Source organism: Pantherophis guttatus, chromosome 4 (assembly GCF_059756535.1).
Source record: "Pantherophis guttatus breed Tessera chromosome 4, ASM5975653v1, whole genome shotgun sequence".
Classification (NCBI taxonomy): Eukaryota; Metazoa; Chordata; class Lepidosauria; order Squamata; family Colubridae; genus Pantherophis; species Pantherophis guttatus.
The window spans coordinates 146334301-146347059 of record NC_142066.1 but is presented as its reverse complement, the minus strand read 5'-3'; the positions used below and the strand labels follow the sequence as shown (position 1 = coordinate 146347059).

General features: G+C 37.2%; 1 protein-coding gene across 1 annotated transcript in view; it reads left to right on the top strand.

Moving 5' to 3' along the window:
• Positions 1–6682, top strand: part of WDR37 (WD repeat domain 37) — a 59121-nt gene extending 52439 nt beyond the window's left edge. The window contains exon 14 of the mRNA XM_034402035.3: positions 941–6682. Within this exon, the coding sequence (XP_034257926.2) occupies positions 941–1072 (132 nt within the window). The 3' untranslated portion in view covers positions 1073–6682. The remainder of the gene's footprint in view (positions 1–940) is intronic.
• The last annotated feature ends 6077 nt before the right edge of the window (positions 6683–12759 follow it).

Here is a 12759-nt window from a genome sequence, read left to right as displayed (position 1 = left end):
TGGATTTGCCTCCCGGAATACTGCCTATCAGCTGTTCCAGGCTGCAGGGATCATCACCACCCATCACCGCCATCACCACCCATTGCTACTGCTACCTATCATCGCCTCCGTTTGTTCCATTTTCGGCCTCTGTGTGTCCCATTTTCGGCCTCTGCATGCCCCATTTTTGGCCCGTTCCAGGTGGCAGGGATTGCCACTGCCACCTATCCCCATCACTTGGAATGGGCTGAAAATGAGACGTGTGGTGGCCGAAAATGGGACGTGTGGAGGCTGAAAATGGGACACACGGAAGCTGAAAATGGGGCACACAGAGGCGGCGATAGGCAGCAACAGTGATAGGCGGTGATGGTGGCAATCCCCGTAGCCGGGACAGCTAATAGATGGTATTTTGAGAGGCAAATCCAACTGCCAATCAGCTGCTTGTGCTAAATCAGGATGTGCTGAAGCTGATTGGCTGTTTGCTGCAAGGAGGCAAATTGCTGGGAGGCAGAGGCAGATTTTTTTTTCTTGTTTTCCTCCCCAAAAGCTAGGTGTGTCTTATAGTCCAGAGCGTCATATAGTTCAAAAAATACGGTAACTGGAACTTAAAAAAATATTCAAAGAGCTTAACTTTTACTGAATCCATATGTGTTTTCTATTTTTCTTTGTTTTAATGCTATATATTTTTTAAAAAAAACTGAACATCTATGTTTTCAATATTTCTGAGGGACTACTTCTACTCAGATTTCCAAACCGAGACTCCATGATCCTGGAGCCCTTGAAAATACATGCCAGTTGCCAAGTGTTCAAATTTTGTTATTATGTGACTGTGACCAGTTGCAGGTCACTTTTTTCAGCGCTTCAAATTGTTGCTAAAGAACTATCTGTATGGCCTAACAAGAGAGGGAGAAAAAAGAGCCAAGCAAATACTGTTCTAATACTGTTCTCTTTGTTCTCCCAGGGTCATAGAAGAATGGTTTGCTGCTCAGCATGGAGTGAAGATCATCCAATATGCAACCTCTTCACTTGTGGATTTGATCGCCAGGCTATTGGATGGAACATCAACATCCCTGCTTTGCTTCAGGAAAAATGAGAAGTTCTCCTCATGTTTCCCCAGTTTTATTGCCACAGACTTTGTGCAGACTTTCCTGTAAGCTGCAGTCAGCATAAAAGGCGCACTTTGAAAAGGGCGGTGGGTGGAATTGCAAATATTGTTACTGCATTGTGCACAGTTGCATGAAATGTACAGGAAAAAAAATGTGATCTTTTCAAAGAAGTTAGGCCAATGTTTCTGAACTGCGGCAACATTAAAAGTGTGTGAATTTCAACTCTCAGAATTCCCCAGCCAGCATAGCTAGCTGGGGAATTCTGGGAATTGAAATCCACACATTTTAAAATAGCCAAGGTTAAGAAACATTGAATTAGGTTCTTGTGTATGAACTTTTTTTATCTTGATATCCACTGGTGTCTAGAAGGACACTTAGCTTTCCTATGGAGCATATATGTTTGCAGTTTACTCATTCTAGTTGAACGTTAGGGCATTAAGTTCAGCTTAAATATGATTCTATGTACTTCTCATGAAAAATATATAGTTCACCTTTCCCCCATCACATTACACATTTGCCCTGTGGATAAAAGAGGATATAAAGTTACTCTTTAAGATGAAGGAGGGAGCAGTTTGCTACAATGTGTAGCTGAGCTTTTCTTGCATCTATATACAGTGTGTTCTGAAGACTCAAATATAGTATTAATTTCAGCTCCTAGTATAGCTTAGTTACTGAATTAAAAACAAGGGTCAGGAAAGAAAACTATAAATATCTTTATATATCACATATAAAATGTTGGATTGCCATATTGGGAATGAATACTCCTATACGTCTCAAGACCTATTTAAATTATTACACTCCTGGTCTGAGGAACCACTCTCTGTGTCAGATTCTCACATAAGGCAAATGACAATATTTTACAATCATGCAAATCTGAATAAGTTCTTAAAGCACTTTAGTTTAGATATAAACCCCAAATGTCCAGTTACATTTCCTGGAGAATGTGAGACTTGTATCTAAGAAGGATTTTTCTTACTAGGTTTTTGTGAATATTTTAAAGCTGGTGAGTAAATCTTGTTATTTTAACTTGTTTTTATTTTTTTAAAAATACACCGATGTTTTAATGTAAATTGACATAATTCTCTTTGAGCCAAGGACAGCACAAGGTCATGTCCAAGCATTCTGCCATAGAAGGGGCGTTGCTTTTCTCCCTTCCCTCTCTCACTTAATGACCATTCTTGGAAAGAAAAATTTTATGGGATAGGTTGCTTGCATTGCAAATTTTAAACTAAATTACCAAAGATTACCAAATTTTAAACTAAATTTTAAACTAAAATTGGAACGAGTTTAATAAAACTTTACCATGCTGAAAAAATCAGCTTAAGAAAAATATAGTCCCTGTTCAACACAATTCTCTAATCCTTCCTTAAATTTCATACCAGCACATACATGCTGAGTGGGCATTATCCTACTTACGTTGTGCTGCCAGCTTTCCATATTTAATTCATATTGGCAAGAGCATTTGGTAGCCACCCGTTGGAAGAAAAATCTGAAAGTTGTACTTGAAGTTATTTCACAGATGAACACAGAAAATTATCTTTACTGTCCATTATTGTCTCCAAAGTGGCATGCAAATTGCTTAACAAAGAGTTTTAAATTAATTTCCATAAATCAGAGATGTAGAAAGTATAGTTTGGGGTGGGGGAATTCATATAGCTTGCCAAGATCTGCTTTGTGGCCCAACAGAGCTCTTTTTTAAGTAAATGGTAAAAAAATTGTGCCCATCTGATGGTGTTTGAAACAGAAAATGGTATCTTAATCCTTGCAGATTTTGAAAACACTTACTCCATATTTTTAAGCTTTGTGACTACCTCCCATTCAAGCTGCAGGCCCCACCCATTTTTAAAAAGTTGGCTTTGACATGCTATATTAATCTAGATGTGGCTCTCAATTTCAAGTCCTGCAGTAGAGCATCGTGAGTTATTATTGCTTCAATTACCCCATTTTTCTTTGGCCAACATTGTCTTCCAGTAATTCTGCAAAGTATGAATTTTAGAGGCAGATCTACCTAGAGAACAAATAGGATGAGAGTCAAGGACACCATTTAAGAGGTAATTGAAATCCTAGAGACAAGTGGAGATATAAAATCATAGAATATCTGTGTGGTTATGGCTATCTCAGAAGAGGGTTTAATTATGAAATGTATAGAATTTTAACGTTGCAGGTAAGGGGCTAATAATTGAGGTTTATGATGATTATCAAATGTAGATTGTTAAGCAAATAATGATCTACAAGAGCAAGACTTATATGAGCTATGAATAGCTTTGTTGTGCATTTTGTTAGTAGTAGTAATAGTACTATTTTACAGTGTTTGCAATGCAATCTCAGTCTTGCCAGATGGAGTGTCTGGAGTGGAAACCTGCAGTGAGAGAAACAACCATATCATTTTGCCCTCTTGACTGTTTTTGGCTTTTGCACTGATGTTAGGACAAACCACCACAACAAAACATACATATGGGGTTATGTTGACAATGGCTTCTTGAACTCATATATACTTTGAGAGCAAGTTCCCTTAGTTGTTTGGCCTTGTGAAAGGCCATTAGGGAAATCTGGTTTCATTTTATTGCAATAGTATGAGTAAAGCAGTAAAGCTTTTTAAACATTTTTAAAAAGGAAAGGAGTCCCTGCGGATTTTACTCTGCTATCTGTTCCTGACTATAGGAGGTGGAGCTCATCTCTGTTTCAAGGCCATTGAGCCAGCGCTGTCTGAAGACATTTCCACAGTCATGTAGTCAGCATGACGTCACAGAGTGCTATAGTATGAGTACATACCATTTTTTAATAGAGTTATAATCCTGCCCACTCAGTGATGTCACATCTGCATTCCCTCCAGAAATGCTGTAACATCTTATTGCCTGCTCCAGAAATGCTTGTCTGTATCGATTGAGGACGGGGTGGGTGGGTTGTTGATTGATAGTTGTTGACTATGATGCTATTGTCTCATCTCCGGAAGTACTTCTGATTGGTGCAGAAAGTTTTGATTGACAGGCTGAGCACATGGTATCCTAGTCCCAATCATCATCGTCACAATCATCACCTTTTATCAATAGATAAAAGGCACCACTTCCTCCAGCTGGCATTGACATGGGTGCAGGTATCCAGAAAGCTATTGCTATCGCTGCATATGAGGGAGCCAAGGAATAGCTCTACTTCCTTCAGGTCTTCACCACCAATGTTGATGGTTCCATCAGTTTGGGGCCACATTCTATATATTCCATTTTTTTGATGTCCAATTGAAATCCAAATTTGCTGAGCTTTTCATTTCATTGCTGCGTTTGTTCTTCAAAGTCTTCACTTTCATTCTCCAAGAAGACATCATTGGTATAGAAGAGCAAACATGGATGGGACAATTGGAGTGTTTATGCAAAGAATGAATACTAGGGACAAAAGCACCGATCCTTGATGCGCTCCGATATTGATGGCCAAGGGAGGCGATATTTCCACTGCGACAATGGACCATGCTAGTGATGCTACGGTGGTGGAGTTGAATCCACTGGACATAGGCTTCAGGGGCATTTTGGGATTGTAGGATATGCCAAATGAGTTCATGTGGGATGAGATCAAAGGCCTTTTCCAGGTCAAGGAATGCCATGTGAATGGGCTTGGTGTTCTCATGGTGCTTCTCCAAAAGCAACCAAGCAGTGAGAATGGCATCCATTGTTCCACTCTCTTTCACAAAGCCACGTTGGTTTGGAGTAATGGAGAATGCAGAGCTTGGCATCGATAACCAGCTTGATTAAAATATTTTCATGGTGTGATACGGGAGCATTTGTTCACATCACCCTTGCCCTTCCAAATTGGTACTGTAGTACTAGTTGCCCAAGATCCCGGGGCTGCTCATTGATGATTTGGTTAAAGAGGGCAGCAAGATTTGTGGCACCTTGGTGGTTGAGGATCTTCCACACTCCAGCTGGAATGTCGTCGGGGCTGGTTTCCTTCCCATTCTTCCTCTTCATTGCATCTTTGACTTCCCTGATGGTAATTAGTAGCACAGGCGCAGAGACCAGATTGGCACTTCGGATTGAAGAGTGGTCAAATTCCTCATTCCTAATTTTGGAGAAGTAATCGCTCCATTGGTGGAAGATGGCAGGCGGGTCTCGAAAGAGTCGACGGTCCTCATCTATGTTCTTGACTTAGCCAATGTCCTGAGTGGTTTGATGACATGCATTGGCCAAGCGGTAGATTTTATTTTCTCCTTTAGGCATGTCCAACTTATCATATATGGAGTTGAAATAAGCAGCCTTGGCTGTTGCTACTGCTCTCTTGGCAGCTGATTTTTGCACCTTGTCATGTCAGAGATTTTTATCGATGTCGGACTGGAACCACGCTTTTAATAGCCTCTTCTCCTTCACAGCTGTTTGCACTTCTTCATTCCTCCACCAAATTTGTTTACGATGGCTCATTTCTCTGGCTTCGTGAAATTTGTGAAATTCGGCATTGGAAATTCAGCAAACAACTGATCGCCAATTTGAAGAAACACAAACAAATAGTAGTCCTGTCTCAGAATTGTTATATAGTACATAGAATTTATTGACGGTTGGGTGAACAAGGATATCTTCCTCATATTTTTATTATTTGGAGGTCAGTTCACATCAATATTCCTAATGACTTCGTTTTCTAAAAACCTACATATGGCACACGAAGCTTCATTTGTCTAAGCAGTGGGTGCCAGCCTGGTGCGTGAAGCTCCATTTGTGTGAGTGGCGGTGTGCCCACCAGTTGTACGGAATCATCCCCTCTCCCCCTCTGCTAGTCCACCAAGCCAGAAAGGTTGAGGACTACTGTTCTACATGATAACTCCTTTTAAAAATGATATGTACTCATACTCCTTACAGCCCATAGCTAATGCATGATTTTATCTAATTTGGGGGTTGGTTTGGGAAGGTAAGAATGGATTTTATTGGCATGGACTAGGCACATGATTTTTAAAATAAAATAGAGGTGCATGAGATTATCACTAGCTGCTATTGGCTAAAGGACCAACTTTTCATAGTGGAGAAAGCTTGTTCTTTCCTAAGCCATAACATGGCTAGTTTTTGAGGAGCAAGCTAATTGCTCAGCTGCTGCAGTATCTCAATGTTTTAATGGAGGTAAAAGAGCTGCCAAGGGCTGAAGCATTACTGACAAACATGGTTAATGGTCATACATTTCACATTTTATGATTGCCACCTCGAATGTTTTTAGCAACTATTGTGTGAGGGTATTTTAATTATGTCATATATTTTATTAGGAGGGGAAGTAATTGTTGCATATTTTCAATTTGGAGACCTCATTTTAGAGAAGATGGCTGTATACTGGGCAAGTCACAAAATGCAATGTTTGTCTGTCTTTATCTCTATGTATACATGTTCTTTAAAGAGTGCACATTATTTTTTTGAAGATAAAAAAAATGTAATTTTCAGAATCTAAAGAATCTTATTTTGATGCTTAAGATTTTGAAAACCAGCTTCTCTGAGGAAAATATGATGTATTTCAATGTAGAACCACTGTGTTTTTTTTGTTTATATTTGTTTACTGATATTTGGTGATTGTGTTTTTCAGATGTTCAGTGTTTGTCCTTGTTGCAATCTGAAATGCCATTAAAATATTCAGCAGTTTCTGAATTTTCATTTTTAATAAGCTCCAAATGACACAATTTATAAAAGTTCTGTTCTGCTCTCCCAATATCCTGCCTCAAAAGAGTTTTCTCTATTTATTTCAATCTTACTGGAATTTCTTCCGCTATTAAAGAGAAAAACTAGATTGTAGAGAATGACAGGAATATTACAGAAAGCAATAGCCATGGGTATTGTTATCCTTTCTGTGTTATAACACCTGTGACTATGAAATGCATAGTGTCATCAACCTGATTTTGACAAGATTTGCTTCGCTAATTGACTTTTGGCTCAAGGCTGGAAAAACAGCAGTGTCATGTCACTCATATTTCTACATGTATTTTAAAATAGTATTTTTCATTAAAATATTTAACTACAAAAATAAAAGATAATTCAAACAAAAACTAAAAAGACATTCTAAAAAGAAAAATAGAAAAAGAAATAAAAGGTATAAGAAAGAAAAAAAGAAAGAAACCCCCCCCCCCAGAAAACAACTTTCTATCTCATCACAAAGCTAAACAGTTTCACTATCTCTTCACCTCCTCTTAATTATCAAATTTAAAACTCATTATGTCATAATTCAGCTCTTAATTACAGGCAAATCCAATAAATAACATCTTTTTCAGATGTTAGCAGAGGTCAGCAAAAAGTCCAAACAAATGTCCAGTGGTCAGCAAAAAGTCCAAACAGATCCCTAATAAAATCACAGTCTTTAACAAATTAAAATTTCACTATTCCATATCTCAATTCTTAACTCTAAACAAATCCAGTACACATTTTTTACAGTTGTCAGCAAATCCAGAAAGCCACCCCTCAAGTAACACATCCCATTTTAACTCTGATAAAATAAGTCAATTTTATGTTCCTTCTTTTTACCTTAAATCTTGCTGTTTAATTCCATTCAGATGATCATATTTGTCTTGAATTTCTTCAGAATTTTAACAAGTGTCTTTAATAATTTGAGTAAGAGGAAATTTTTCCAATTACTGTCTTGAATTGGTATTTTTATTTCCTTCTTGCTTTTAAAGCCTTATCTGATTTTTTTTTCTATAGCCAGTAATAAATTCTTGTTAATACTATTCTTTGTAATCATTCCAGATGGATTTTATTTAAGTTTTTATTCTGTAAAAGCAACTTCTGGTGTAACTGCTTCTGAAAACAGGGTGTTCATAAAAACACAATATTGCTGAAATTGTTGATTCTAAGTCCTGTTGCTATTCCTCAACAATATCTCTGAAGTTGCTTATCTGGCAATGTCGACAATATGCAAATAAGTCTTTTCCCCCATCTTTCCCTTGAAAATTTATTCTTTCAAATTAATTTCAAAATCTTAATATTCAAAATCAAAATTCCAACCTGTGGTAAACTGTGTTCAAAACTTTTTATAGCCAAAATGTTTCCTTTTTGCTGTTTATTTTGAATTTTTAAAGTTTATAAAGATACAATTTCAACAAGATACAACAAGAGCCATGGTGGCGCAATGGTTAGAATGCAGTACTGCAGGCTAATTCACTGTTCACTCCACGAGTTCGATTCTGATTGACTGAAGGTTGACTCAGCCTTCCATCCTTCCAAGGTTGGTAAAATGAGGACCCAGATTGTTGGAGGCAATATGCTGACTCTGTAATCTGTTTAGAGAAGGCTGTAAAGCACTATGAAGTGATATATATGTTTAAGTGGTATTGCTATTGCTATTTCATTTGTTTATGTTAAAGCCTTCATGTTTCCATTTTGAAGGTGTCTAACTTCTCCAAAGCAATTACTAGGCAATTTCCAAAGGTAGTTAGCAAAAATTGTGTGAATCAAGTAAAGGCTCTGATTTGCTGAAGCAACAATAGCAAATTCCCTCATCTCCTGGGTCTCCCATCCTCTGGAAGTTGCTGCCTTGCAGTCTTCTTGTGAGGAATAACTGTATGGAGTGTAACATGGATAATCTCTTGTCCCATCTTTCTCCAGAGAAAGGTAAAGTAACCTTTCTACTTGTCAGCTTCTTGTTCTTTAGCCAAAATCCACAAAACACAGAACCAACTTCAGTCTACTATTTCTTCTCTGGACACTCTCATATTTCTAAATCTAGGTATTAGAGAGAAGAATTGGAGAATGAAATACAGATACAGGTAGTCCTCGACTTATGACCACAATGGAGCCCAAAATTTATGTTGCTAAGTGAGAAATTTGTTAAATGAGTTTTACGCCATTTTACAACTTTTCTTGTCGCATTTGTTAAGTGAGTCACTGCAGTTGTTAAATTAGTAACACGGTTGTTAAGTGAATCTGGCTTCCCCGTTGACTTTGCTTGTCAGAAGGTCCCAAAAACGGATCACATGATCCCGGGGCACTGCAGTTGTCATAAATATGAACCATCGGTCAAGCATCTAAATGTAAATCACATGACCGCGGGGATGCTGCAATGGTCATAAATGAAAAAAAAATGTTTTATTTATTTATTTTATTTATTGAATTTATATTGTCACCTATTCGCCCATGGTGACTCAAGGGGGCTTACAGAATATAAAACCACATTTAAAACTAATAAAAATAAACAAATAAATTAATGTAATGTAATGTAATATAATAAAATCACCCCCCGCCCCCCACCCTGGCAACAGCAGATCACACGAGCCATTTAATGGGCTCCATCCCTCTCTGAGTTCCCCAGGCCCACTGGCAGAACCAGATCTTCAGCACCTTGCGGAAGAGTATTAGAGTGGGGGCCATTCTAATCTCTGGGGGATGATGTTCCAGAGAGAGGGAGCCACCATGGAGAAGGCCCTTCTTTTGGGTCCCACCAGGTGTATCTCCCTGGGGGATGGGACCCACAGCATTCCATGCCTCTGGTCAGGTCATTCCCTGGACAGAAGTCACTTTTTTCAGTACCACTGTAACTTTTTTAAAAAACAAGTTTTATTAATTTTTTCTTTAACGTACATATTTTATGAATAGAGTATTGATCGGGTCACATCTTATACAATTTATAACATAATTAAATATTGATTTTTATACCCTATTCCAATTTTCTTTTTTATTTTTTCCAAATACAATTTACATATTTCAATTTCTGCCATAATATTCTTTTCCCCTACTTTTTTATCTTATCTTAATCTCTTCTTAATACATAATATATAAACAATATCACCATCCGCCCTTCAAATCCTAATTTTTTAACATTGCTTCAATTAATTATCTCATTTCTCCATTTATAAAGTATATTTCTCAAAATCCCCATCACATTTTTTGGCTCTAAACAATGTACTTCATCTTATGCAATTCTTACATTCAGACCCTTTAACTTAATTGACCTTCCACATCTTATCTTAATCTCTTTTAAGTACGTAATAAGCAATATAACTAACCACCCTTAATTCCTGATTTCTTATTATAGCATCAATTAATTATTTTGTTTCATCATTTACAACATATTTTTTCAAAATCCCCATCACACTTTTTAACATTTCAATTTTATCTCTTAATTTCAGTTATTTTCATAATTGAACCAAATTACCACCTCATATTTCATCTGCTGTTCCATTTTACAATAAACAATATACATCATTATATACTAATGTTAATACAGTTCCTTTAGAACTACTAATATATACCTTATTTCCCTTACTCCTTTTCACTATTCTTCTCCTTTTAACCATTTTCTCTTGGTCTCTCCAAAATTCCACTTCTTAATAATTTTCTCCTTCATTCCATCTCTTATCTTCTTCTTTTTCCTTTTCTTCTTTTTATATTTATTGTATCTTTTCTCTTGAATCCTTTCTCTTAACTTTCTCTAAAGTTAGAGAAAGGATTCAGGAGAGTGCTGTTGAATGGTCATCAAGTGAACTGTTGTAAGTCAAGGACTAGCTGTAGTCCTCAAGCGTGACCATCCCCATCATGATCATAACCAGTGGTGGGATTCAAGTAATTTAACAACCGGTTCTCTGTCCTAATGATTTCTTTCAACAACCAGTTTGCCAAACTGCTCAGAAAGTTAACAACTGGTTCTCCCGAAGTGGTGCGAACTGGCTGAATCCCACCACTGATCATAACGCATGAGGGCTGTAAATTGGGTCGCCCACATGACCGATATGATGTTAGGACTTCTTTTTCAGCTATCATTAAGCAAAAGTCATGGACATTAAGTGCACCAATGGTTCATTACAGGCTTGTTTTGCCAAAAATCAAAAGTAAATGCCTGGCAAAACTGTCATAAAATACAGTCAAACAACCGTGGGACATTGTAAATGGTCGTAAATGTCGCCTGGTTGCCAAGCACCCGAAATGCAATCACATGATCATGGGATGGTGGTCACGGCGACTGTCGGAACTTTGAATCTGGGTTGTAATTATTCCCAAGGAAGTCCGTTGTAACTTCAAATAGTGCTAAGTGACTGGCTGTAATGGTAGGTCTACTTGTAATTGAATGCCGTGTTTGGAAACCTACTTCTGTTTAATATCTGATTATGGCTTCAGCCATGGATAGCAGAAAAAAAGGCCAACCTAGCTGTTGAAAGTGCTCTTCTCTGCATTGCAAACTCTTCCTGGTACTCTGGAGTGTAAAATGTTAAAATTGCCTTTGACAAGTACTTCTGTACCCTTCCATTTCTCTCTATATTCTGTGCAAACAAATCTTTAATTGCATCTTGCTACACAGGTTATGAACATCTTCCATGTGGTTTGTTTCCCCTGTGTTACATGAAATTGATTTTTCTTACGTAAAGAAATGAGTCAAAGCATTGATTCAGTGCAATTTATTTTGATACAACAGTCCTTAGAGTATCACGAAACACTTAAATTACGGATATCGCTTACAATGAGCCGAAGCCAGGACTGACAACTGATCCAAAAGTTGTCGCATTCATGTAAAAATGAAATGTTAGGATTGCTATGGAAACATATTGCATAGTTAAACATCCTTTTGTGGAGAATTTTTTTTGAGGGGGAGGGGATACAATTGTCATCAGTAACATATTGGAGGCCTTATGCTTTGGGTTTTTCAAGCAGCACAAGTGAGGTTTGGCATAACAAGTTACTTGAATTGAACATTTCAGTGGAATTCTTGCCAGTAGAAAAATAGGGCTGGAAACTGAACAAATGACACCATATTGTTCCTCTCTGCTTCTATTTAAGACTTCTACTTAATTGTGAAAAAGCATTGACTTCTATTTGTTACAGTGAAAAGAATTGCATAGAGGACTAGCTGCCACAATTTCTAGAAAAGTATGAAAATGAGTACAAATCTTGTAGCACCTTTTCTAACTAACACATTTTATTAGATGGCAGGAGCTTTCTAAGGCTCCTTTGCCATATGCAGTAGGTTTCCATAGCAATCCTAACTCTTCATTTTTATATGAAAGCAACACTCTTTCGATCACTTTTTGCAGCTTAAAAAGCATATGCCTTCTAATAAAATGTGTTAGTTGGAAAAGGTGCTATCGGATTCCCGATTTTTTGTTACTGTAGACTAACACGGTTCTCTTCCTACATAATATTTCATGAGGGGCCAAACCAGCATAAATTTATCCAAATGCACACTCTTTGCATATTTTAGCCAGATACTAAAAATAACATTTTAAACTACAAATTTACATTTTAATATGGAATATCCATAACAGTGCTATTTGCATATGGGATATAACGATGTGAAATCAATAGCTTGGCCTTCAACTTACAGTCCCCAATAATACGATGTGTTTTGTCCTACGGAAATTTTAATATCTTACAAGTTTTATTCAAATGCTATCCACTTCTTCAGTTTTCCCTTTATCCAAGCCCAAGAAAATGAAAGAATTGTAATGGTTCTAAGCTCAGAGATCCAATACTACACAATTTTAATCCAACAAATATTGGAATGAAATGCAACAATAATCAAGGTTCAATGCAATATTTATTCATTCGCACTGAAGAAATTCCTTACAGAAAACAGTGGGAGAGATTCCTTACAGACAAAAGGATGCATTCACATTTATACATTTCAGGGAAGGAGGAAAAAATAATATACATTAATAGATGATATACACATAAAGGTAAAGGTAAAGGTTCCCCTTGCACATATGTGCTAGTCGTTTCCAACTCTAGGGGGCGATGCTCAT